Here is a 24,409-nt window from a genome sequence, read left to right on the forward strand (position 1 = left end):
GTAAGTAACCTTACTTTTCCAGCTAAACTCCTAGAATGTCAAGTGAAGATCAAATAATCTAAAATTTTATACTTTTTTGTTGTTCGAGAGGTTTCTTTTGGCCTGGGCAACAGAAGTGAAAGGCTGGAAATTAACATTTCCATCTATTTTGAGATATGAAAAGCCAAGCACTCTAGGAAAACAGGATGATACTAAATAGTTTTCTTTTTCCTTTCCCTCTTATACTCACTTTTTCAGATCCTATGTAGTGCCATGTAAAATACCAATAAGATTCAATTTCACATCCCTAGCCTGGGAAAGAATGGGCTTGAAATAACATTAATTATTGAGTAACAATATTCTCAGAATGGTAATGGAGCAAAGCTGTGCATCCACTGAAATATGTGCTTGAAACTTGAAGTGGGAACTTAAGGAGCCTTCTGTGGTAGTAAATTGATGCTAGATGAGGACTCTGCAGAAGAATGGACTTGATTTCTTGAACTTATTTTACCACATTACTATCAATACCCTGACATTTTTCTAAGTCTGTTTTGCATATACTTACTCTGTTATTCTGTTAACTTGAATGTTCATTTGTACTTTTAGAGTTACTGTTGCCAAGTGGCTATTGCATGTTACTGACAAATAGAATTCCTGGTTAAGCTGTCCTTGCAGAAAGAAAAACAATAATGTTACCCTGTTTTATCATCAGAGCCATTTTGTCCTTTAATTGGTGCTACCGTTAGGGATGCATAATTAACTGAGTTGCAAGGAAACAGAGGAAGATTATTCACCTTCAAATTGTCACTTTAAGTTTATAATTCATTAATAGCTTTTGTTGTTTTGACTTTTTTTGCTGTTAAAGTAGACTTCCTTTAATCACGAGGTTTGTTGTTTTACCTGCCTCCTACCTTACTGCCTTTGCCCAGTTCATTCTACATTTTGCCAAATCATTAGGAGCAAAAGAATGGTGAAATCGATTAAAAAAGATAAATCCCTCCTACTTTTTTTTTTACTGCAAAATCTTGTATTAAGGCTACATAGGCATACTGTTAATAATAGAGTCTGGAAGTTTGTGTTTATGAATTTAAGCTCTTCAGCTGATATCATACTGAAAAATAAGTAACACCTAATCCATGAGAAAAATTAACTGCTTTATTGTGTGTATTTTCTTCATGTAGGTTGGCATCACTCTCTTCACTGTCTCCCACAGAAAGTCACTCTGGAAACATCATGATGTATGTAGTCTTTGCTTTTGCTAAGGATACCTGTAGGTGGCAGGGGTTTTGTCAATTTAATAGAAAATCAAACACCTTTACAATTCAAGGTGTTCTCATTTTACATACTAATAGGTCATGTTCTGTTTTTTTTAAAAAAGGTTTTACTTTCATGATCCAGTTGCACTATTTGAAATATTCTTACGCTTTTAGTTACGAAGGGAAAAGTAACCAAAAATCCTTAAATGTGTCTGTAAAAGTAGCCTCAAAAATACGAAAGGCTCACTAGATACTTAAGCCTTCTTTCTTAGCCTCAACCCCCCCCCTTGAACCAGAATCCAGTAAACAGCGTGGAGTTTTTGCTTTCAAGATGCCTAATATATCTACGCATAAAAAAAGTTCATCTCTAATACATGGACTTCTTTTCTTCCAAACTAAGATTTTACTGTTGTTACTATTTTTTATGCAGACAGACTGTATGTGTGGGGAAAATACTGAATTAATACACAGGGATGAATGTGTACCTTAAGTATATTGTCACAAAACCCAAGATAGCAGTGTTAAGTCTAGGTGTGACCACTAGCAGACTGATGGATGATATGAACAAAAGCAGTTTAACTCTTTTTCCAGAGGCAATTGAATTTAATGAAACATGAGGTGGGAGAAGCTTACCCTCTGGCTAGCTGAGTTTAAGATTTTGCATTAGGACTACTTCAAAATATAATTTATTTAGCATTTATGGATCTGGTAATTTTTAGGTGGTTGATAACTTACCTTCTTTTATTTCAGTTTTACTTGCATATGGATGGCAGAGGAAACTACGAGTTCAAGAAAATAACTGAAGACACAGTTGAATTTGGATCTTAAAGTCATGAACTGAACTGCTACAGAGACTGATGATTACAGGAAGTGTGTAGACTGGCAGACGTTGTACAATAAAACTACTTGGCTTGTTTTTTAAACAAATTAACTAGGATAACCCAAAACAAGCTGTTAAGCGTTTATATTATGTAGGATATTGCTAATTGTGTATATGTTGGTTTAATTATTGATATGTACTAAGAATGTCCTTATTCTTGTGGTTTAAAAACCTGCCTAAATTAAATTGGGCTTAAATCAGTGTAACCTGATTCATCCTGGGATGCAAACCATTTGAAATCAGCTGATTTGACTTTTGTAGACCTTCTTTCCCTTCGGTGAAAAGCCCTGTTAAAATTAGGGTTGCTACCTCTCTCGTTCCTGCAAAGCAGTCTTGGATTTTTGCTCTGTTCTATGCATATTTCTGAGTTATCTCACACGGTGCAGGACATTCTCCCGTCTTCAGATCTGTGCCCTGTTAAATGAAAGAGCCTTTTCCTTGACCAAGCCTTGTGATGTAGCCAATATGCCCTTGCTGATAAAGGATGGACTGAACCTAAAAGACAAAACTAATTCCTTCTGCTACAGAAATTAAGCTTGTTCTTTGCTGGGTTTTGGATTCTCTTTAACATCTGTCTGTCCATGCAATTCTCTCTGCTGCTCCACAGTCCCATTCTTTCCCAGTTTAGCAAGAGCTTCATCTATCCCTCACCCCAGCTGCCCTTTTTCTGTCGGAGAAATGCTATGGTAATGAAGAGTTGAGAGGAGGCTGAGGGAGGAAAGGACTGACCAAAAAAAAGAAAAAGGGAAAAGAAAAGTGATGTTCCTTGTATCAAACAATCTTGTGCATGTTTTCAGCTCTGAAGAAATGAATGGCTCCCACAAGTAGAAACAGACACAAGAATGTGGGTCCAATCATTCTTCTCTTGAAATCAGTAGGGGTCAGAATGGACTCAAAAATGTTAATCTGTGAAATAGCAGACTGTTGTCTGTCCTGTGTGCGTTCAGTCCTGCAATACAGCAGTTGCTTTTTCCAAGTTCCTCTTTTTCTCCCTCTTCAAAAAATCAGATCTGATGGTTTTAGCCACCCTTCAGATCTGAGTTTGAAAGTAAGTGATAATGGTACTTCCTGTTTGGTCTTCTGGGCTGTGAAGCCTAAAATGATGCTTTCATCCTTCACATTTATTCTCTTATTTGTCATGAGGTTTCTTGATTTCTGATACAAATTATTCCCCAGTGATTCTCGCTATTGTCTAAGGATCTCTAGTCCCTGTTGGTTTTCTTGTTCCAGCTGCCAAATCCCCTTGAAGAAACCAAACTCTTTAAAGAGTTTACTGTAATGGGTTTTTCCATACAAATAATTACTGTGGTTGCCATACGACTTTGACAAACATAAATGCAGCAAGGTGATTTTTGTGATCAGGGAGTAGGAAGGTATAACTCAAACTGAATCGCTGTTTAGGCTTTAAAACAAAAATTTACAATACCTGTTGTACAGAGAAGGTCTAGTAGTTTTTTTAGTGTTCCATATAAGGTAGAGTATAGGAATGCACTACATGAAGGCATGCATAAAATATGCAATAAACCTGTTCTCTGTGCGTCTTTTATCAAGGGTTTAGACTAAAAACAAAAACAGCTTTTTATAAAATGGATATGTACTTGGATGTTAATTTTTACCCAATTTGATTAGTCATCATCTTTCACGTTGAAATTGCTACCTGTTAATATTTTTCCTTTTATCATAGTTCTTGCCCATACCTGTCAGTACTACTGTTCTTTCGTAGTACTCAAACGCAAACAGCTATCCTGGTATAAGAATCTGGTGACTACAGTAGATTCATAGTATAATGCATCGATGAAAATCAAAAAAGCCTCTCTGAAGTGTAGCATATTCAAGAGAATAAGGTAACAGAATACATTTTTGTGCTTGGTCCACAAGAAGGCAAATAGGTGTCTCACTTTACTAATTTTTTTTCTGTTCATTCAGATTCTCACATCAGCCATAACTAGCAGGTAGCAGCATGCTGTGTGTGAGGTGGTAGTCTTTTTTTTTTTTTAATTGTAACCATGAAAATAGGGATGCCAGATGGCTATTCTTTTTTTTTTGTGAAAGTTCTCAGCACAAATGCAACTTCTTTTGGAAGGGATGTTTTAGTAGCCTTTCAGAGAGACAAAGGAAAAAAAAAAATCTCTAAAATGAGAAAGTTGCTATTATCCTTGTGACTAGGGCAGACTTTGCAGTGGAGTAGTGAACTTGGAATACTTTAGTGTATTTTTAACACTGACAAGCAAAACCACACACAGCACGCTTATATAGCACCCCAGCAGCCAATCCCAAGGTACTTTACAATTCAGTTGGTTAGTAACAGGTTTTTGTGTGATCTCAGATTTATTTTAAAAACTAAAACCAAAAAAATTAAAAATCCAACTCCATAAGCAAGGAGGAATAGGTTTGCCTTTAGATGCCATGAAGTTCATTGAAACTGAGGATGCTAGTATCTCCTTAGGGCCAGGACTTAGTGTTTCTAAATATACTGGAAGGAAAGAAAAATATTCTTCTGCGCTTGATTGTAAGAGAGGCTTATAAAGAAAGTATAAAAAAGAATGATGTTTTAGAATGATATTCTTAAAAGGCCTTACATTAAAGTATTTTGAGATAGACTTGGTCTAATGAAAGATTGTAAAAAATCTAATGAAAACGATCCAAGTCTCAGTTCTGTTGCAGAATTGCACTGTGATACTGTATTTTAGCTGTTAGGTCTTTTTAATAGCACAAGTTGGAAGTTTGTAAATTGGAATTCTGAGCTATCTTAGTAAGACAAAGTACTGATGAATGTTTTCAGTCTCAAACTGTTGGTGCTTTGAAGATGGTACTGGTAATAGTCAGGTGGCTGCATTTCAACAGTGGTGGGAAACATTCCTGTGTGTAAATACTGTAAAGTGCTTTGGAGGGGGAAACGGCGCTATATAAATGTAAGACATTAAGTGCCTCTGAAATAATAATAAATCTAAAGATAAAATATATCTAGGCTTTTTATGTTTCTTGATGATGTGATTAGGAATTTTGTAACAATACAGTGAATGCATACTCAACAAATCTCACGTTACTTCATGAGCCGATTGACTTGTGTTCAGCTTATAAAGTCCATAGTACTGTCCGAAATTCACCCCGGCATCGGCCAGATGATGCCATCCAGTTGTAGGCTTAACAAAAAACATGAGCTCAGTACTTGAAGATATGTACTTAGAGCAATTGGATTACAGGTGCATTAATCTGTTTTAAGTCTGCACTGATTCTGACCTCTCCCCTCTCTCCTTTGTCCACTGGCCACTTCTTTTCCCTTCAAGGTTATTGAGTTTTAGAAGGGTGTGGGCCTGAATAAGGTTAACATAATATCAGTACTTAATGTGGTAATTCTTTTGAGTGCTCCTTATTCTTTGTACTTTGAGGAAAACAGGATAATCACTCTCCACCTTTATTGTATTTGTGATTTTTTAAATGTTTTTCTTTGCTGTGGTAGACATACCAGCTGTCAGGATACTTGAAACTCAGAAGCGTTAGAGTGAAACCAAGATATGCTTGAATGAACTGATTTTAAGGGTCTTCTCCTGTGATCAGTGTTTTCTAATGCTAATTAGTAGTAATTTTTCCTTCTCTTAGCTGAGATTAGTTGTGCAACAAGTGTATTTGTGTAGCATTCTTAGAGCTACACAAGCTCTCAGAGCTCTAAAGGGTAGAGCTCCCTTTGAAAGGAAATTCCTCGACCAAGGATGCAGTCTAAATGTCAAAGTGTCATTCAACTTAGCTGATGAGCTGCAGAGAAAAAAAGGAACTTCTGTGTTGTGGATGTGATATTTAATACTTTAATATTTAGAGTAGTGTGAAGTCTGTTACTTGTTCAACTCTGGGCTCTCGGCTACCCAGTTCATTCCAAATGCTTGGTTTGTACGCTTCAACACTTTAATTCTTCCTTATGTAGAGGAAAAACATCAGTTCCTGGAACGGTAGGACTAAAACCATGGAGCAACAAATTCAAACTCCTTTTGAAGGATCAATCCACCATCTTTTGAGGAGGTTCGGTAGCCTTGGTGCAGCTTAATAAATGAATGTTTAATAAAGCTCCAGACAGCTCTCCCCTCTCAGCAAAAATTAAGCTTTCTTGACGAAGACTATGTTGTTTTGGGAGGTGATGGTGCTTTCTACAGGACTAGCATGAGACTGGAAAAAACCTGCAAGGTGAACAGAACATCGCTGTGAACCTTGTCATCTTCCATCCCAAGTGCAAAGCACGCTTCACTGCATAATGGAGATATTTTTTTTTTTTTCTTGCCAAAAAAAAAAAACCCCAGCAGGAAACGTGCACAAACATCCAACCTACCTCTGAGCCTTGTACTTCTGGGAAAAGTTGGCAGAGTAAGCTACGTCCTAAGCAGTACGCATGTTGCAGGGATGTTTCTTGCCCAAATGTGGCACAGATAGAGTGGAGTAGACAACGCCCTGCTGGACAGCCCAAACATGAGATTACTTTAGCACCATTTGAAAGTGACTTGCGCTGTAAGAAAATTCGGGGTGTACTGCCCCTTCATCAGCTCTGTACTGTATACTAGAGAAGATGACTAGTGAGAAACAAAGCAGGATGCAGTGCTACCATGACAGCTTTTTAATTAAATCGCATCTGGTATTGACAACTTAAATGACTTATTATGCTTCTGCAGAATAGGGAGTTCAATCTTCATGTTTCTTAAATCTATAAAGAAGAAATATCCTGTTGATTAGGACTGGAGAGAAAGAACCAATTTAGTGACTCTTCCACAGGATTCAGCTCTTTGCAGACTCGACAGATACCAGTGTGCCACCTAATCTTTGGTGTTCTGAAGTGGTCTAGAAATGTGAGAAAACATTAAGATGTCCTGTCATCAAGACAGGAGTTAAAAATCCAGTATTAAAATTTATCTATAATTGTCATACATACTATGAGATGTCATAGAAACGTCCATGATAATGATCACCTGAAATCCAACTGTGAAAAATAGTAGGGGGAAAAAGTTAACCGTGGTTTTATAGAAAAAGTAAACTGCAACTTTTATCTGTCAAGAAGAAAATCACCAGTGTGCAAGTTCAAATTTCTGCTTATAAAGCTGCTGTTCAAAACACTTATTTCTATGTGTAATGTATTTGCTTCCTTATTAGGTGTAGATACCAGTTGGTTTGCGCCGTCCTTTTCGTGAGCGTGGAAAGAGGTTTCTTGGATTTATGAGTCAGTGATGTGCAGCTGTTCGGGGAGGAGGTTGGTTGGTTTTCCCTTCACACGTTGTGGTTCCAGGCTCTTGCTACTGCTGTGGGCGCAGTCAGATTTTTATTAACGATGCCTTAAACTTCGCCTGGAAGTTTAGAATGGCTGTGCACATCACAGGTTTGTGATATATTTGTTTGCATCATAATACGTTTGTTTGTATGTTCTGACGAAACTCATCCCGTCGCGTGCATTCAAACATAAGATGAAACTGGTTTCGTCTTGAAACAGAAATATAGCCAAGCTAGGTTACTGTGAAAGCGATTTTTCTTTTACGTTAAAACCCTAGAAACAAGTGATCTTCAACGTTGCTCCACCACCTTTGAACTGCCGCATCAGTTTCTTTCCTTGTATGCAAAAGCAGAGCCAGATGACAAGCAGCCTGGAACTTCACAGACAGAAGCTGTCTTAAGGGAATAATTTGAAAAATATGACAGAATTCAGGGTTTAAATAGAAATAATATGACTAAACATCTGGTGAAATTCCATGGGGATTGACTTTGGAAACCGAAGACATTTTGCCAGTAATCCTGCGAGGAATGCAACAGTGCAAGAATAATCATCGAGCTGGCATTTTAAAAATAGGAGAGAAGGGGAGCTTTGGCACTCCACTTCTGTGGAATATATCTTCTACAAACCAGGCTTAACAATCACAATCTCTCTCGCACTGGTTAGAAACCTCACTCTTAGTGACCCTTGGCAAGTCTGAACTGTAAAATTCAATACAATGGCTTTTACTGGCCAAAGGAGCTCTTGTGCCGTAGTGCCCAGCCCCGTTCCCCGCTCTGCTTGTCCACAAACCAACATCCTTATTCCCCACCCGTCCCTCGTTCTGGGAAACAAGTGGCACCCACGCGTGATGCTGCACCAGAATAGAACAGAACTGGAAAAATGAGGTCAATGCTGTCTGGACAAAGCTAAGACTGCCGAGATTGGTTTGCTTGGGTAGAAATAGAGAGCTACACGGCTGAGCAAGTTTTCTGCATTAAGATAACTTTAGAGCTTGGCACTAATCACAGCTAATTTTTTTAAGCTTGATTACAGAAAATTTGGGGAATACTGCTCCGGAAAAGACACTCCACGTATGCAATTGAGGAGACATTCTATGTAACCAAATATACCCTTTATTTCCTTAGACTGAATGGCTTAGTGCAAGCAGGTGCTAAAAACCATTTGACTAATTTTAATCATTGTGAATCATGTCAAGGTAGGCAGTGTGAGGATGCTCCCCAAAATAAGCTAGCCTTTATTTACTTACTTTATTGTGGTATTCTAGTGGGGGAATGCATTGGCACAAAAGCAACAGAGCTAAAACCAGCTGCTAATGTGACAGACTTGGTGAAACACTGAAAGCTAACGAAGCATCTATAGAGGGGCTGATAAGCTAATGTATTTGGGAAAATAATGGTTAAAAAGAAAGGCGTGTGTGCTGGAGGCTTCTTAAAACTCGGATGCAGTCTTAGCATGTCGCAACAGGATTTATCTGGAAAGCCAGGAGCCAGTAGCAAATTTCTTTTGAGCTTAGTAAGGAATTAAGGGCTAAGGTCAAATCTACACATTGACATTCTTGTCTTTTTTAACCCACAGATACTAACTAGATAATAAAAAAATTAAAGCAGATTGTAGGGTAGTTGTATTTACAATAGTCCTAAGCAGAGAATTTTGAAAAGGCTGCATGAGGTTAGTGCTTCAATACTCGCAAAAAATCTCTTCAGGCTTAGCGTGTTACCTCTGTAAACTTCCTCTGAGGCACTGGGGTGCATCATGCCGGTGCGATAGAAGGTACTGGAGTAGGTGGGGCTGATACACGGGAACTCTTACTGTCTACGCCATGTATTTTATCGTCCCTGAGGTTGTTAAGTGACCCGCCTGAGAGACGCGGTACCCTCACCTGGGACCTGTTTCAATTTCTAGTGCCTGTGCCTCTAGAGTGGAAGGTCATTCCCTCAAAAGCCTTGTTTTGGGTTGCTTTTTTGAGGCAAGCTCAGCAGAACTCAAAGCACGTAAAGCCCAAAACAACCCCTGTTAACAAACGCGGCTGCGTCCCAGCTATTCCTACCCGTGCCTCGCCGCTGGACGGAGAGCGTGTTATCACAGTTCCAAACACAGCTTGTACTTCAACGTAACTTACTGGGCTTTTACAGCTCAACTTACGCCATGTGCAGTAGTAACGCATTTTCCAGTGCTCCTCGAAGACTTCAGTCCCTTCTCTGAGGTTCTCGGTCCATTCTTCTACGGGTTAAAAGGGCAGCGAGAGGAATCTGTTTTCTGTTTGAAGCATACCGAGGAGAGAAAGTCTGATAAGAAGCTTAACATTCAATGTGAAAATCTCCTAATTCTGAACTGCTCCTGAGTTTTCTGAGACTAAAGGGGAACTTTTTCAGGAGAAAGGAGTATGGTTTTGTGCGAGCTTTAACACCATCACGCAAACAATGAGTAAATAAGTACTTGTTGCCACCTGCGGGATTGTTAACCGGGGCCTTGTTTCCAGCAGTGCTTGAAAACTGGACAAGACAAGGTATGTCATAACCCAAGATCCCTGGAGAACCTGGCAGAGGGAAACACGGACTGAATGGAAGACGGGGAGGGTGTTCAGGGGGAGAGAGCTGCTCCCCCCCTTCCTATCGGATCTCATTGAGCTGTTCAAACTGTCTGTTGCTCTTCGCTATTAGGAAAGAGAAGACGTAACAAATTTTACATGTCCTTTTCCTTCAAATTTTGGTGAGATCTGGATTCAAACCGGGTATCGGTGTACTAGCCATTTAGGAAAATGTGGATTGTTAGCATGCTGATTATGCCTTTTTTTGCCACTTGGGGTCACCTTTTCTAGTCACATGAAACACAATACCAGACACGCAGTTGCGGAATTAATGCCGTAGAGATGGCTCACAGAGTCTAAGTTGTATATGCAGTGCTACCGTTCCGACGTAGCAGCGTGAAGAGCAAAGGAGGAACGGATCTGCGGCGTTCGTGGTTCCACTGCTATAGCGATAGCTGCAGCGGTGACGGAGGACGGTGTGGTTGCACCCTTGATGCTCTATGGAAGCAAACGATCATGTTATGAATGAAGTGGAAAGATGGGAAATCAGATTGAGTATCATCTCTGTGGAGACGGACGTATTTGGTGTGAACGGATGGTAAAGTATGAAGGCAGCAGAGGGAAAACCTTCTGTGTTAATCAAGGATGAGCTCTTTAAAAAAAAAAAAAGAAAACACACACCAAAACCCCCACCTTTTTCCCAGGAATAATGAGTACTTTTTATGGGAGTAGGTTTTAAAATCTCCCTTGTCATTCTAGCTCTTTCATTACACCAGCTTTTTAATTGAGTTATGTGATTACTGAAGAACTGATTAAAAAATTACCATGTGATCTCATTGGGAAAATATTTCTCTATTCAGAGGAAGGAGGTTTTTAATTAAACCTCTTTTGATGAAATAGTTTTGTGAATATAACAATGTCTGAGTACTTTGCTATTTAAATATTTCTTGAAGTAATAAGGCAGAAAATTGAAAATAAAAATAGAAGAAAATGCATCAGAGAGGATAACTGAGATCTGAAACTGCGAATGTTCTTTGAGTTCAGATTAATAACTTCATTGCTAGTTAAAGAAGCCACTAAAAACTGCAAATGTTCTTTGAGTTCAGATTAATAACTTCATTGCTAGTTAAAGAAGCCACTAAAAACATTAATATTTAAATGTAATTAGGCGCACTGAGAAATGCACTCAGAGCAGTGCTAGCGAATGTTCTGGAAGTTATTGATCCAATGACGGTGACTAAGGGAAGCTAGAGAATAAAAAAATGCTGCCATGCTATTAATATATTCTTGATTGTTGATTAAGGGATATATATTTATTCAGGTGCTATGTTTTCATTTAAATGAGATCTGACCCAGCTGTTTGCAGAAATGAGACAGCGGGTTCATCTCTGGGGCAGAACAGGTAATGGAAATGAGGAGGGGACAGGGAAGAGGAATGGAAACATCGACAAAGGAGCCAGGGGAAGCAAGGAGCAGAAACGTGAGCTTCTTGCAGGAGCAAATCGCTGAAGCACGTCACTAACGGGGCACAAATTTTGACAAGATGAGAAACAGGCACCATCCCTGCACTCGGACATACGAGGTCGGACCTGGCTGTAAAAGCCCCGGAGGCAGTCAACGTGGCTGTGTCTTTATTCCCAGGTACTGGCAGGTTTTACTGGAAGAAATCACCGCTGAGGCACATCTTCGCAGGAACTTGCCTAATTCAGCTACAGTTAGAGGCTGAGGAATTACAGGGAAAGATGTTCCTTCTGGGTCCTTTCGGGGGATGCTGAAATGGGCTGAATGAGAGCCCGTGCCAGAAGCAGCAGCAGGATCTCACTAGGGGGAAGATTTCTCACCGTAAGGTGGAAGGAAGAGGAGATTTGCAGCGCATCTGTCCTGGTCCTTATGCCCTGAGCTTTTGTAAGCGTCCTGCTGTAGAGCACCGGAGGACACGCACCAGCAAGTGAGGGAAGGGCAGCTTTCTGTGGCAGTTTCCCTTTGTTAAGGGACTGGGCGTACTGTGCGAGGGAGCATACGCCATGGCGCCTAACGCCACACCTAATGGTTGTGGAAAGATTTTCAGCTGGCCAGTTCCTGCTTCTGTCCTGTCTGGCAGGTTGTTCTTTTTTGTTTTTTCTGTCTTCCTCAAACATGAATACCAGGTCTTCTCTCTCCCTCAGTGACAAACATACGACTATAGAAAGGGTGGTTATTTGTACGTGGATAAATACCGCGTAATTCGAAGGCTACTCGACTGACTCTTGGGTCTGGTACTGTCAAAAGCCCACTCATTCCTGTGTATTTCAAGGTTCTGAAACTGTGAGGCAATCACTACTAACCTGCAAAATAATCAGCGTTACAAAACTGAACGAGGAAGGTAATCTATCACAGCTATTTATTCTCACTTAATGCAGAAACGCTTTGTCCTGAGTGGCCACATAACTAGTGATCCGAGTTAAGCTTATAATCACATTCTTATCATTACATGCCTCTCAGCAGCAGCCTTCTCCCAGTGGAGAGCTGAGTCTGCTAGAAATAGATTAGCTAAGTTGTTTGCGGCCGTACCTATCATATATACATTTATGGAGTCCTGTACAGTTGTTCATTTTAAGTAATGGCAGTAATTTCATTGTCTGTAATGCTGTTAGGGCCGGCAGAAAAGTAGCAGAACAGTATCAGCCTTTATTCACTCTCGTGAAGAAGAAGAATGTGGTTTTAAAGCAGTACTACAAAACGAAAGTGGCTTATTACAGTGTGCAATGTTACATGTTCATTTGTATGAGAGACACAAGTACGGTGTCAGGGAACTGTGCAAATATTTTTATCCACTTGAAATGTCCAGATGGAGGTTGGTGACGGGTGGCGTCCCGCAGGGGTCTGTATTGGGACCGGTCCTGTTTAATATCTTCATCAATGACATAGACAGCGGGATCGAGCGCACCCTCAGCAAGTTGGCAGATGACACCAAGCTGAGTGGTGCGGTCGACACGCCAGAGGGACGGGATGCCATCCAGAGGGACCTGGACAAGCTGGAGAAGTGGACCCGTGTGAACCTCATGAGGTTCAACAAGGCCAAGTGCAAGGTCCTGCACCTGGGTCGGGGCAACCCCCGGTATCAATACAGGCTGGGGGATGAAGGGATTGAGAGCAGCCCTGCCGAGAAGGACTTGGGGGTACTGGTGGATGAAAAGCTGGACATGAGGCAGCAATGTGCGCTCACAGCCCAGAAGGCCAATCGTCTCCTGGGCTGCATCCAAAGCAGCGTGGCCAGCAGGTCGAGGGAGGGGATTCTGCCCCTCTGCTCTGCTCTGCTGAGACCCCACCTGGAGCACTGCGTCCAGCTCTGGAGCCCTCAGCATGAGAAAGACATGGACCTGTTGGAGCAGGTCCAGAAGAGGGCCACGAAAATGATCAGGGGGATGGAACACCTCTGCTATGAAGAAAGGCTGAGAGAGTTGGGGTTGTTCAGCCTGGAGAGGAGAAGGCTCTGGGGAGACCTTATTGCAGCCTGGCAGTACTTAAAGGGGGCTTATAAAAAAGATGGGGACAGACTTTTTAGCAGGGCCTGTTGCGACAGGACAAGGGGGAATGGCTTTAAACTGAAAGGGGGGTAGATTTAGCCTAGAGATAAGGAAGGAATTTTTTACGCTGAGGGTGGTGAAGCACTGGCCCAGGTTGCCCAGAGAGGTGGTGGATGCCCCATCCCTGGAAACATTCCAGGCCAGGTTGGACGGGGCTCTGAGCAACCTGATCCAGTTGAAGATGTCCCTGCCCACGGCAGGGGGGTTGGACTAGATGACCTTGAGAGGTCCCTTCCAACCCAAACTATTCTGTGATTCTGTGATTCTATGAAATAGCTGGATACCTTTTTCTGCAACAGAGGACAAGGAGCAAAGCAGAACAGGGGTCTCAGGAGCATCGGTAGGAACACGCTTGCTTGGAGAAACCTGCTTAGAAGATAAGCCAGGGAACTTAGGTGCATAGGAAAAGCCTTCCCTTTCTCATATCGATTCCCTGGATGGCTGGCTCCATCTTAAATTGGTACCGTGCCAAAGTGGCCACGTGTGGTGTAGGTAGGATCTAGTCTTTCTTCCTAGTGACAATACCTTCATTCAGCAACTCCTTTTGCCAACCCTGACACTCTGAGAAAGTTAAATCTCTGCATGAAACATTTTGTGTGGGCTCAGTATGCTGACCCAAGGGATAATAATTCCGGAAGTTTGCCATAAAAAGCCTCTTTCTCAACTGTCTCCACTAACAGCAAAAAAACTCTTTGAAATAGGCTCTGTGAGCCCCGTGACTGGTTACTCAGCATCGTCAGATGATAACGTACTGCAGCTAGGGAACAGGAGCGCTTCAGGTTTCCAGAACCTGTGCAGTAGTGGGTCACTCTCATGCCATTTAAGGCACTTGTTCGCATTTCTATGGGTGTTCTTTCTTTCTTTCTATAAAAACAACCTTCATATTCAGAACAAACCAAAAATCTCTTAAGTAATGAAGCACGTCGCTTAGGGACACGGTTTAGTGGGCATGGTGGTGGTGGGTTGACGGTTGGACTCGATGACCTTAGGGGTCTTTTCCAACCTCAATGATTCTATGATTCTATGACTCTATGTTTTATAACATCATTCTATGTAGCTTACAACAATCAACTGCATAGTCTAGTTTAGGTTACAACATCGCAATTTTTACAGGCTTTCCTTTTCCTCTGAGCTCTTCCCTTTTCTGAGCTTGGCACTGAATGAAGCTGAGGAAGCAGAACAGCACAGGGAAGGGAAGTAATGATGACAGCCTTGGAATGTTTTTAAATTTACTCCCACAAGCTCTCATATTTTTGATTGCTGTTGTAAGATTCCTCTTCCACGCAAGGAAATGCATTAAGCATTTATTGCACAATATTAAGTAAACGGGGGTTTTTTTGGGGAGGGGGCGGGGATAGTGATGGTTGTTTTCTTCCCTCTGTAAAAAAGGGAATTAAAGAACAAGGAAAACCCCCATAAACCACACTCACACGTCCACAGGAGTCTTAATCCATACGAAGAAGGTATCTATAATACAGTAGGGATGAAAAACATAAAATACAATTCTGTAAAAAGTGGTCGATTGGGATATTAATTTTATATGATGTTATTCCTTCTCATAAATGCAACGGACATCTTCTTTCAAGACATGTATAAAGCTTTGAGATATACAGCCAATTAGTGCCAACTACGAGACGTTTTTTTTTTTTCCCCATTCTCTCGATTGTTCGGTTTGGTTTGGTTTTTTGTGCCTATCACCATCGTTAGCAGCAGATACCAACATTAGTTACAGCAGTTCTCATCTCTGGGCCAGGCCCCGTAATGCCTTGAATGAACATTAGTACCACAAGCAGTACAGGCACCACTGTGGGAATCCCTACGTGATACATCCAGAGGCGTCTACTATACTTGCCATTAGAACGAGAAGCTGTGAATGCAAACACTGAATAACCGCTCACGTAAGCGGACAGCTGAAAAGCAGCTCGGGACTCTTCAAAACCTTTCATCAGTTTCGTGAACTGCGGCATCTCATATTTTTATCCTCACAGGTAGCAGGTGCCCCGGTTAGTCTATTTTGCAGAGTCCTGCTTAGACTCCTGGCAGCTTGCCTACACTGCTGCCGCAAGATAAGTTTCCTAAATGTATTTTTAATTTAGTTCTGGAAAGAATGCTGTACTTCATTTAAAAAAGGAAAAGAAAGTCTTATTTTCCCAGTCACCTTTATTTCACTAGAAAAGTATAAATTACCATCATAAATACAGATATCACCAGTATAAAAATTAGATTCTCATTTATAAAATAAATATTAAAATAGTCAAAGCAACAGGTACCTCCAAATCCCATCACCAAGATGATTTGAATCTATACCGCATAAACTATTCATTTCACCAACTGTTTAATTAAAAATAATGTTCAACATGCAGTAAATACTGCTACCTACTCAGTCCTTGCATGAAGTGAGTTACTACTGACTCAAAAACTGCAAGGTATTTGTTCTGACACTTACTTGGAACCATCACACTACCCTGTCTGTATAACTCTAGGCGTGGTGTAAAGCCGATACGCTTTCCAGATGGATAGCAGCTACCTACTTCAAGAGTGTTCCTTACAAGTCGCCGGTACAGTAGTTTCAGTTTGTTTGCCTTTAACTGTCTGTATCCGAAGAGAAACAGACCGAGTTAATTTTATCCAAGAAGTGCAGAAATAATAGTAGCATCTTTGTCACGTCTGAACTAACAGATCATTTCACCAGTTAGTAATGTTAAAAGGAAGTCAGATAAATACAGGTTTTGTTTCACAGAAACAGAAAGATGTTCCTTTCACTTAGGTAAAGGACACATATTTGTCAAGAGTAGTGTTTTTTTCCCCTCACAAGTACCATAAATCTTCTGGCTCAGTAAGGCCATACTTTCAGAATGGCTGTACCTGGTCGAGTCAAAGGGCCATCTAGTTCAGAATCCTGTTTCAGACAGGACAACAGAAGGAGCTTGGGAAGAGTATAGGAGCAGGGTTAGGATATTGGAACAGATGACCAGAACGCTCTCCCAGCCTCTGGCCCCCAGTGACGCAGGGGCTTCCCGATACCTGGATTTTTCATCTGTGACTGTCTAACGGATTTTTGAATCCAGATATATTTTGGGCTTCGGAATTCCTGTATCAGAAAGGCTAAAAGGCTCCACCCCATTACCCAATTTATGTTTTTTGCTGTGGTTTGTTGTTTTTTTTTTCCTTTGGAACTGCCACTAGTGTCCACAATAATTTTTCCTTAGACACCATTAAGCGGTTCCTTTTCTCTTGCAGCTTTTGCTTTCTGGCGTTTACACAGGATCACTGATAGGACAATGGCAAGAGTGATGATCGCAATTGCTATCACCGCTACGATGATAAAGACTTCTGCTCCATATTCTGTAGGGGATGAAAAAAATCCAAGATTCAGTTATCAGAGGCCATAATGTCACAGTGCTACAAACCCTTAGAACCCACTGCACTGAACTAAAAAATGCTTTCTGTATTTTACAGTATCACAGAAGTGGAGTGACCACCTCAGTGTGAACTGAACTCATTTTAACGTGAATTTGTTGAACTGAGGTAAAGCTTTATTTCACCTGGCTCACACTAGGTTTTAACATAGTTTAGTTAGTGCACTAAAATACCATGCTACCACCACAAGAATAAGTCAAACCATTCCCCCTACCCCTGCATTATTTCTGTGAAACTAAGTCCAAGTGGAAATTTATTCTAGGTTAGAAGCTAGAAAACACCAACAGAAGAGATTTCTATTCAAGTTGTAATTTACTAGAATTCAACTATTGTGATAAACAAAAATATATATCTAGATAAGAAAGTTAATTTGAGAGAGTTAATTTGCCAATTTTAGAAGAGCTTTTCCACTTAGAGTGCAAATATTCTTATCTGGTGGAGAAGAAAGATACAGTCCAGCAATGTGATATCATTTAATAAATATCGACGGCTTTATATCGAAGGAAGTGTTACTCAGATTGTTTGTCTGGAATTAGACTGGCTGATTCACTGACCACTCATGATCTTATTTACCAGTAAAGAAGTCACTCTGCCACCTCTGACCTTGTAATGTAACATAAAGAAAGTCTTAGTCTCATCTGCTTTTGAGATAATAACTAAAGTTCAGTTCAAACTGCAAGTCAATGGATATATAGGTTTCCAGCACTCCTATGTTTTAGAGCTAATCCTTCAAGCACTTACTATCGGACCAGTTATTGGAAGGATCTGAGGAAAACAATCAGAAAACAAAAAAACGAAGCTGAAGGCTAGGGATGAGATCTGAAACCTCAGTGACCAGTCAACTCAGACAATTTAAAACTAATCAAAACAGTTCAGCAAAACCCTAAAAGCAACTCCAACTAGATAAAGAAGGTGGACTCTTACTTAACGTGAGTTCTTCCCGTGACTTTCCATGTTCAATCTGTGTTCTCTCACTTATACAGTAAATAGTTTATTCTGTAAGAGGCATCATAATTTAAAGAGGTATAAAAATATACTCAGAATCGAAGTGTCTTTTTGTTAGAATGCTCTAGACTGTATGACGAACTGCACCAGATACCTACCATCTAAGATGGTTCTTCCTACGCTGGTACAAAGCACCATGCTGTCTTGACCGTTACGGTTTTCTCTGCGGGAGGGAATGACTCCCTGTATGTAGAAGCAATAGTTCTTTGTGCTGTCAACGCTTACTTCAAATTTACGGCTTTTTGTTGTTGCAGCTTTCTGTAAAGGAAAGAAAATACTTCAAGAAAGTGTTCTCTGCAAAAGCGTTAGCTCTGAAGGTAGCACAGAAATTGTGTAGCTATAACCCAGCTACAGAATATGTAAAAAGTGGAGTTAGACCTTACCTTTCCAGAACTTTGATCTTTCCAGTAATAGAGTTTGTATTCCAGGTCATCTTGGAAAATATCTCGAATACTTCGAAAGCTTCCATTAGGAAAGGTATATGGTGTAAGTGGATCTTGGAACACAACATTCAGTTTGGAACCTTTCTGTGTGTAATTCTGTATCTCCGGTTTTCCGAGAACAGCTAAACAAGCATTTTTGGAATTAAAAAACTGACATCATCTTTTCTACACAACATGCTCTTTTTTCTTCCTCCCTCCACTCCCTTCCCTCCTCAAATCTATTATAAGTTTACAGAGCCAAAGTAATACAGTGAAATCCTGAATTATTAACAAATATCTTCATCTAGTACACAATGTTAATAAAATGGCCTACTCGCTGCAGTGAGAAACAGATGGTAACTAAAATCTTACACACTCCCCTACAACAGGGAAAGCTTTATGCCTGAATGTCGTCTTCTCAGATATCGGTATGGCTACTGTAAGAATCTATAGGAAAAACCTTTAGGCCCAATCTAAACCTTGTTTAAGTCGGTGGAAGTAATCTTGAAAGGAAGTTTATGGTAAGATTTAATCGGCAATCCGACTTACTCTGGCTATAAGGTGTAAATTTTTCAGAGACTGCAAAAGGTGGTTCTTCGAAGTTATCCATCCCCGAGGACGTTACAGACAGTATGTGTGCTGTATAGGTCTCTTTTACGTTCCTGAGCACATCAGTAACATCGCACTCTGTTTCTGCTGTCAATATGCATTTTTTTTTGGTGTCAGTTGTCTGTCTGAAAAGAGCGAGAAAGAAGCGTCAACACTTTCCAACCAGACTTTTACATATTTAGATATGTTAAAAAGCATTTTTCCCCCCTCAAACTGTATAGATTTCCCTCATCCAGTGGAACAGTCTTGCAGGTGCACCAGGCTGAACAGGAGAAGAAAAAACCCTCAAAACCCACTATCCCGTACAGCTGTATTTCACAATTCAAAGTAGAATCAAGTAAATCAAATATGACCCCTATTAATTATAGAAATATGTTATTGGATACATATATGAATTAAAAATTCAATCTTTTATATGAACTGAATGGAAACCACAAGTAGTTCTGACTTTGGATTTTTCTGCAGTTGACTTATTTAAAAAACCGTAAGATGCATAAATCACTTTGAAAGTGATGCACCTGAAAACTATTGCCTTAAGAAACATCAGTTGTCCTAGGAAGCTCTGTTGACACCAATATTAACTGTTTAATGTGACAACGTCGTCTCCTCATATATGTCACTTGTTTTTGCATCTACGCAGGTGCAAATGTCACTAAGAACCAGACAGTAGCAGCAATTTTCGTTGCAGAATTACAGTTAAAAAATATTGACAAAAAGCATGATCCGTGCACTTCTCTTGATTTTTAAATGATAGAAAGCAGGTCCATTTACTTGAGAAATAATAATGAAACCAGGAAGAAAGTGTTAATTCCCCATTTTCCTTCCTAATAAGAAGGAATGCAAAAACAGATTAGATATTACTGCTTCAATTCTTTTCCCTGTTTTTGCTGGTGAACTAAAGAAAAGAAAAATTGTGTGATCTCAGCCGAAAGAGCAAGAGTGCTGACTGTTTGGATATTAACATGGGAGTTTTCCCCCAAGTAGGTCAAGTTTTATTTAAGAGTCGCCTGAACTCCCTTCTCACTTCACCAGATTTCTTGTGGTGTCACAGATCAGTTAGTGATAGTGTCCTAGAGGTGCCTTGAAAGGGGACAGAGGAGATTTGATCTTTGTGATCAAACAAACGTACTCCGTAAATGTACTTAGACAAGAAAGCAAACATTTAAGCACACTTCATCCATAAGAGCAACTTGTCTAAAGAAGTGTCTCCGTATCAGAACGACACCTGACTCTATACTGAATCGTGGGCAAACAGACTTCAACTTTTTGCAAGCACAAATGGCTGGAAAGAAACTCCAGATTCGTAAATTTAATAAAATTCATTCTGCTAGGGTGTATTTTTAAGTCTATTAATTTAATCACTCCCTTAAAGAATGAAAGAGCATGTTAAGCCATCGCACTGGTATTTCATCCATTAGTCATGAGAAAGCTCTCATTTCTAGGCCGCTTTTACAGACAGTAGAAACTACAGTACCATATTTTCATTAATAGGTAGGAGAGCTGATGATGCAGTTTCCCTTTAGGGCATGTTTAATAATGGTCTATGAATTAATAGAATGAATCTGAGCTAAGAACAGCACAGATTTATTACCGAACTTCATGGAAGTTTTTGTGCAGTATTGAAAGAGGTGTTAGACTCTTCACATAAGCCGGCTACTTTTTATGTCCACAATATTTCATAGCTTACATAAAACACGATGACAGAGGAAGTCTCGACAGAGGTAGACGAACAAAGGTAGTTTTTAGTATTACCCAGCAAGACACATTATTCATTTACTGTGATTCACCGGTTAGAATAAAATGCAGACTATTTATCAGACACCTCCCAAGACTAAAGACAAAAGACTCAGTCCCAGACACCCTGACAGACATAAAAAGGTGACGTTCCACCTAATACATGGTATGTCAGATTGAGTGTCAACTTCTTCAGAGTATCTCGGCCTCGACCTCCGGTGCAGCTGGCCTGCACCGAACCCCAGAACTGGAATACTGATCTAAAGCTCAACTCTCTGTTTCTGAAGTGGGCAAAACCAGAAGCCTGAATCAGATATTCTTATAGTTGGATATAAAGAAGTATTAACAGCTGGGTTGGCAATTTTCCTAAATGCTCACGTTTGGGCTCTTTTCTTGTTACAGTCAGTCTCAGACACATTCAAACACACAACATTTATATCTTCTTCAGTTGCCATTAATGGGCACACCTTGGTGTTATCTACTTACCCGTGTATTTCTACTGTATAGGAGTAACCTGATGGTTTTGGTTGCCACTGTAGTATAGTTTTAAAATTGATTGAAGACCAAGTTATATTAACTGCTGTTGGTAGTTCTGGATTGCCTTTAAATACAGAAAAGAGTGCCATCAGTCATATTATATGTAATTCCTGGGCCCCTGCACTCACCGTTTAGTTAAATTAAGCAGTTGCTGTTAATTGCTACTTGGAAAAGTTCTTTTTGGGGGGGAGGGAAAGGCTCTGTCCTGCCCTCTGGGCTCAGGAATGTGTCCTGGCAGAACCGAGAAACACAAGAAGAAAATTATTTTCCCGCCTGTAACTCCTAGGTTGGCGAGGTAACTTATTTGGAGGTCTGTCTAACGCGTCCTTTTTGATCCAAGACCTCTGAAGAAGCTACAAAAGCTTGAAGATTTATTACCGAACTTCATGGAAGTTTTTGTGTAGTATTGAAAGAGGTGTTAGACTCTTCACATAAGCCGGCTACTTTTTATGTCCACAATATTTCATAGCTGATATATCCACATAAGTACATATCCACAATATCTAATGAGAACGTCCAAGCACCGAACAAGAACGTCCAAGCACCGAATAAATGCGGTGTAGTTCAAAATCATTCCTGGCTGTATCTGCTGCAGAAGGCATTAGCTCGTAGCTTCCCCGCTTACTTATTTTGGGAAGATAAAGTCTTTAAAAATCAGTGGTTGCCCTACACGCTCGCATCTGAGAACGGCGACCCCCTGACAAGCAGAAGGGAGGCCGCGGCAACCTGCGAGCCCGCCGCCCCGGCGGACGCCACGACTGCTTTGGGGAACTGCCTGGGAGGAAGCTGGAGCGGAAAACCCCTCGCAATCTCTGGAACCTCTGGAAATCAAGGGTTGCACTGAGCGATACCCTAATTATTTTCTAAATACCACCTTCTCTGCCTCTCCGACAAGCTCGGAACTGGGGACGAGGGAAAGAAACCTTGCAGATCACCTCTTGTTACAGTAGGTCAGCAGCTGCGTGCAACTGCCGGCTCCCGAGACACCCCCCTGCTCCCCAGCACCGACCCGGCTGTGGGCATTAAGGATCTACCCCCCCCCCCCGAGACGAAACCAGCCCTTGGCGACCCGAGCGCTCCCGCCGTCCGGGTGCTGAAGCGGAGCGGGGTCGGAGCCGGGGCCCGCCACAGCCCGCAGGCCAGTGCCGCTCTCCCCCCGCCACAGCCGCCGGCGCGGGGCGGCTCTCCTCGGGGTCCGGCGTCTCTCTGTCAGAGGGACCGAGCCCCGCCGTCTGTCCCGTCCCGCCCGAGCCAGCGGTCCGCCCTCCCCCCCCCCCCCCCGGGCCCGCCGGTACCCACCGGCGGCGGCGGCGGCCAGGCGCCAGAGCAGGGCGCTCAGCAGCAGAGCCCGTCCTCCGGCGACGGCTCGCAGCATCCTCGGGGGATCGATCCGGCGGGGTCCCGGGCAGGCTGAGCGCGGTGAGCTGCCGACGGGGCGGGAAGCGCCGGCTTATATCCGTGGGAGGAGAGGCGGGGACTGCGGTCGCCTCGCCCGCGGGGCAGCCCGGCGAGGAAGGCGGTGGGAGCGGCGGGGGCTGGGTGGCCGGCCCGGACGGGGTCATGGGGAACGGGAGCGGGGCTGGCGCAAGCGCTCAGGCATCTCCGGGTTGAGCAAGCGGAGGAGGGGATCTTCAAGGAAACCGGCATTACTGCGAGGAAAGGGGCACTGAGGGAAGGGGCGGCATGTCCCCCGGGCGGCCCCAGCCCCGGCCCCGTGTCCCCGGGCGCAGGCCCACCTGGAGGTGCCAAGCACACCTGGAGGCGCCCGCAGGCCGCGTCTCCCCTCCTTCTCGCTGTCCCCACACGCTTGTGCCACCCCTCGCTCCCTGGCCGTAGGGTGGGATATTGGTGAGACTGGGCAACACTTGACAACGGGCTTCAACCACTGCAAGCCTTTGGCTGGCTGTCAAGGGCGAGGGGTGCTAGCACCACACCGGCTGGGAAATGGCGGCTCTGGAGGGCAGCTGGTCCTGCAGAAGTGGTGCTGGGTTAATTAACTTAGAGCCTGTAAATTCCGAAGGGCTAAATATGTCGCTTCTTGCCTCACCGTACAAAACGTTTGACGCAACTGTTGAGCTAGCTCGCATCCTCTATTCTCCCGCTGCGTGCACACGCAAACCTCAGCCCTGTCAAGGCTCACCTGTCCTACTAGACAGCAAATAAGGTTCAAGCGTTCAGGGATTTGTACCTCACCTCTCCCATTACCGGGGACCTGTTAACCCTTTTCCTACAAGCTTACATGGGAAAGGTATGCCATTTTCACAGGTAACAGGGAATCTGTCTCTGACAGGTGGTTTTCTGAATCTCAGCCTGCAGCCTTTGCGGCAGGCTGCCTGGCCTCTCTGGTGGATATATTGCTCTTTCTCACCGTGCTGCCTTTCTGAGCACTTAAGCCAAGCTTTTGGAGCCGGGGGTTTGCGTGCTGTGCTTTGGTCTAATACTGAAGCTCTAGAGGGAGCTGTGTTCGCACTTAGCTCATGAACCTCCTGCGGGGAACCTGTGTAATTAAGGGGGATAGATGCATTTTACAGCGTTAAGCTGACTCTCCTTTTTATTTTGATGCTGATTTGTACGATGTTTTATACCTGGAAGATATAGGTAGGAGGAGAAGACTAATGGGGAATTTTCATATTTAATTGCCTTTAATTTTCATGAGTGACACATACTTAGATGCAAGCAATCAGTTCTGTCTCATAATGAGAATAAATGCATATTGACGCAACTACAATATCCGTTTCAACCAGAGTCTGCATCAGAATTCATATAGTGTGTTCCGAGGTGCACTGAAACCCTGGATTTTTAAATTACCAGCATACCTTCATTAAAATCCAGCCATACACCTTCTAATTTTCCTGCCTTGTTTTTGATCAAATTTCAGCGCTGTCTCTATGCAGCTGTATGTCAGCATTACATCAGCCAAAAAGCTCGCATGCTTTTAACTTTGTGTAGAATACACGTCTTGTGTGACTAGATTTTCAAGATTGTGACCTTATAAGATCACAGTTGATTTCCGGAGGGCTTTCCAAAGGGAAGCAATACTCACTTGTTTAAAGAAAAGAGGCACTTCTTACATAAAACTTTAAATCACCTTTAGCCTCTAAGTCCAGTTAACGTCCTTGTAGTTCAGTCACAAAAGATGGAAAGCGGGTCAGCGGTGGTTTCCTGTTTTTATGGAGATGATCTCAGTATCCCCTTCTCCTGCCCGTCCCTCTCACTCCCACCTCTTCTG

General features: G+C 42.1%; 2 protein-coding genes across 5 annotated transcripts in view; one reads left to right on the top strand and one right to left on the bottom strand.

Moving 5' to 3' along the window:
- ABCD3 (ATP binding cassette subfamily D member 3) overlaps nt 1-7,210 on the top strand; it is a 36,395-nt gene extending 29,185 nt beyond the window's left edge. For both annotated transcript variants that reach the window (XM_076337778.1, XM_076337779.1), the window contains exons 22-23: nt 1,161-1,217; nt 1,986-7,210. In XM_076337778.1, the coding sequence (XP_076193893.1) occupies nt 1,161-1,217; nt 1,986-2,063 (135 nt within the window). In that variant the 3' untranslated portion in view covers nt 2,064-7,210. The remainder of the gene's footprint in view (nt 1-1,160; nt 1,218-1,985) is intronic.
- An 8,385-nt stretch (nt 7,211-15,595) lies between these two features.
- Nucleotides 15,596-22,591, bottom strand: F3 (coagulation factor III, tissue factor). 3 transcript variants are annotated; one of them, XR_012995350.1, is made up of 7 exons: nt 22,480-22,591; nt 21,130-21,244; nt 18,850-19,034; nt 18,262-18,443; nt 17,977-18,136; nt 17,798-17,869; nt 16,732-16,798 (listed from the first exon to the last, which is right to left on the bottom strand). XR_012995350.1 is itself a non-coding variant. In XM_076337781.1 (6 exons), exons 1-6 carry the CDS (start codon nt 22,553-22,555, stop codon nt 16,659-16,661), a joined length of 855 nt encoding a protein of 284 aa, XP_076193896.1. In that variant the 5' UTR covers nt 22,556-22,591; the 3' UTR covers nt 15,596-16,658. The 3 variants fall into 3 exon arrangements, 2 of the variants coding, with proteins under 2 accessions (XP_076193896.1, XP_076193895.1); XM_076337781.1 differs by lacking the exon at nt 17,798-17,869 and having other exon boundaries at nt 15,596-16,798; nt 22,483-22,591; XM_076337780.1 differs by lacking the exon at nt 17,798-17,869 and having other exon boundaries at nt 15,596-16,798.
- Between the last annotated feature and the right edge of the window lie 1,818 nt (nt 22,592-24,409).

Source organism: Aptenodytes patagonicus, chromosome 5 (assembly GCF_965638725.1).
Source record: "Aptenodytes patagonicus chromosome 5, bAptPat1.pri.cur, whole genome shotgun sequence".
NCBI lineage: Eukaryota > Metazoa > Chordata > Aves > Sphenisciformes > Spheniscidae > Aptenodytes > Aptenodytes patagonicus.

Excerpts from the sequence above, each read along its gene's own strand:
- F3 (XM_076337780.1), bottom strand. The coding sequence starts at position 22,555 with ATGCTGCGAGCCGTCGCCGGAGGACGGGCTCTGCTGCTGAGCGCCCTG. Across the intron at positions 18,444-18,849 it reads ATTTACACCTTATAGCCAGA|CTGTTCTCGGAAAACCGGAG; the intron begins GTAAGTCGGATT and ends ATGCTTGTTTAG. Across the intron at positions 16,799-17,976 it reads AGGAAGAACCATCTTAGATG|AATATGGAGCAGAAGTCTTT; the intron begins GTAGGTATCTGG and ends CATCCCCTACAG.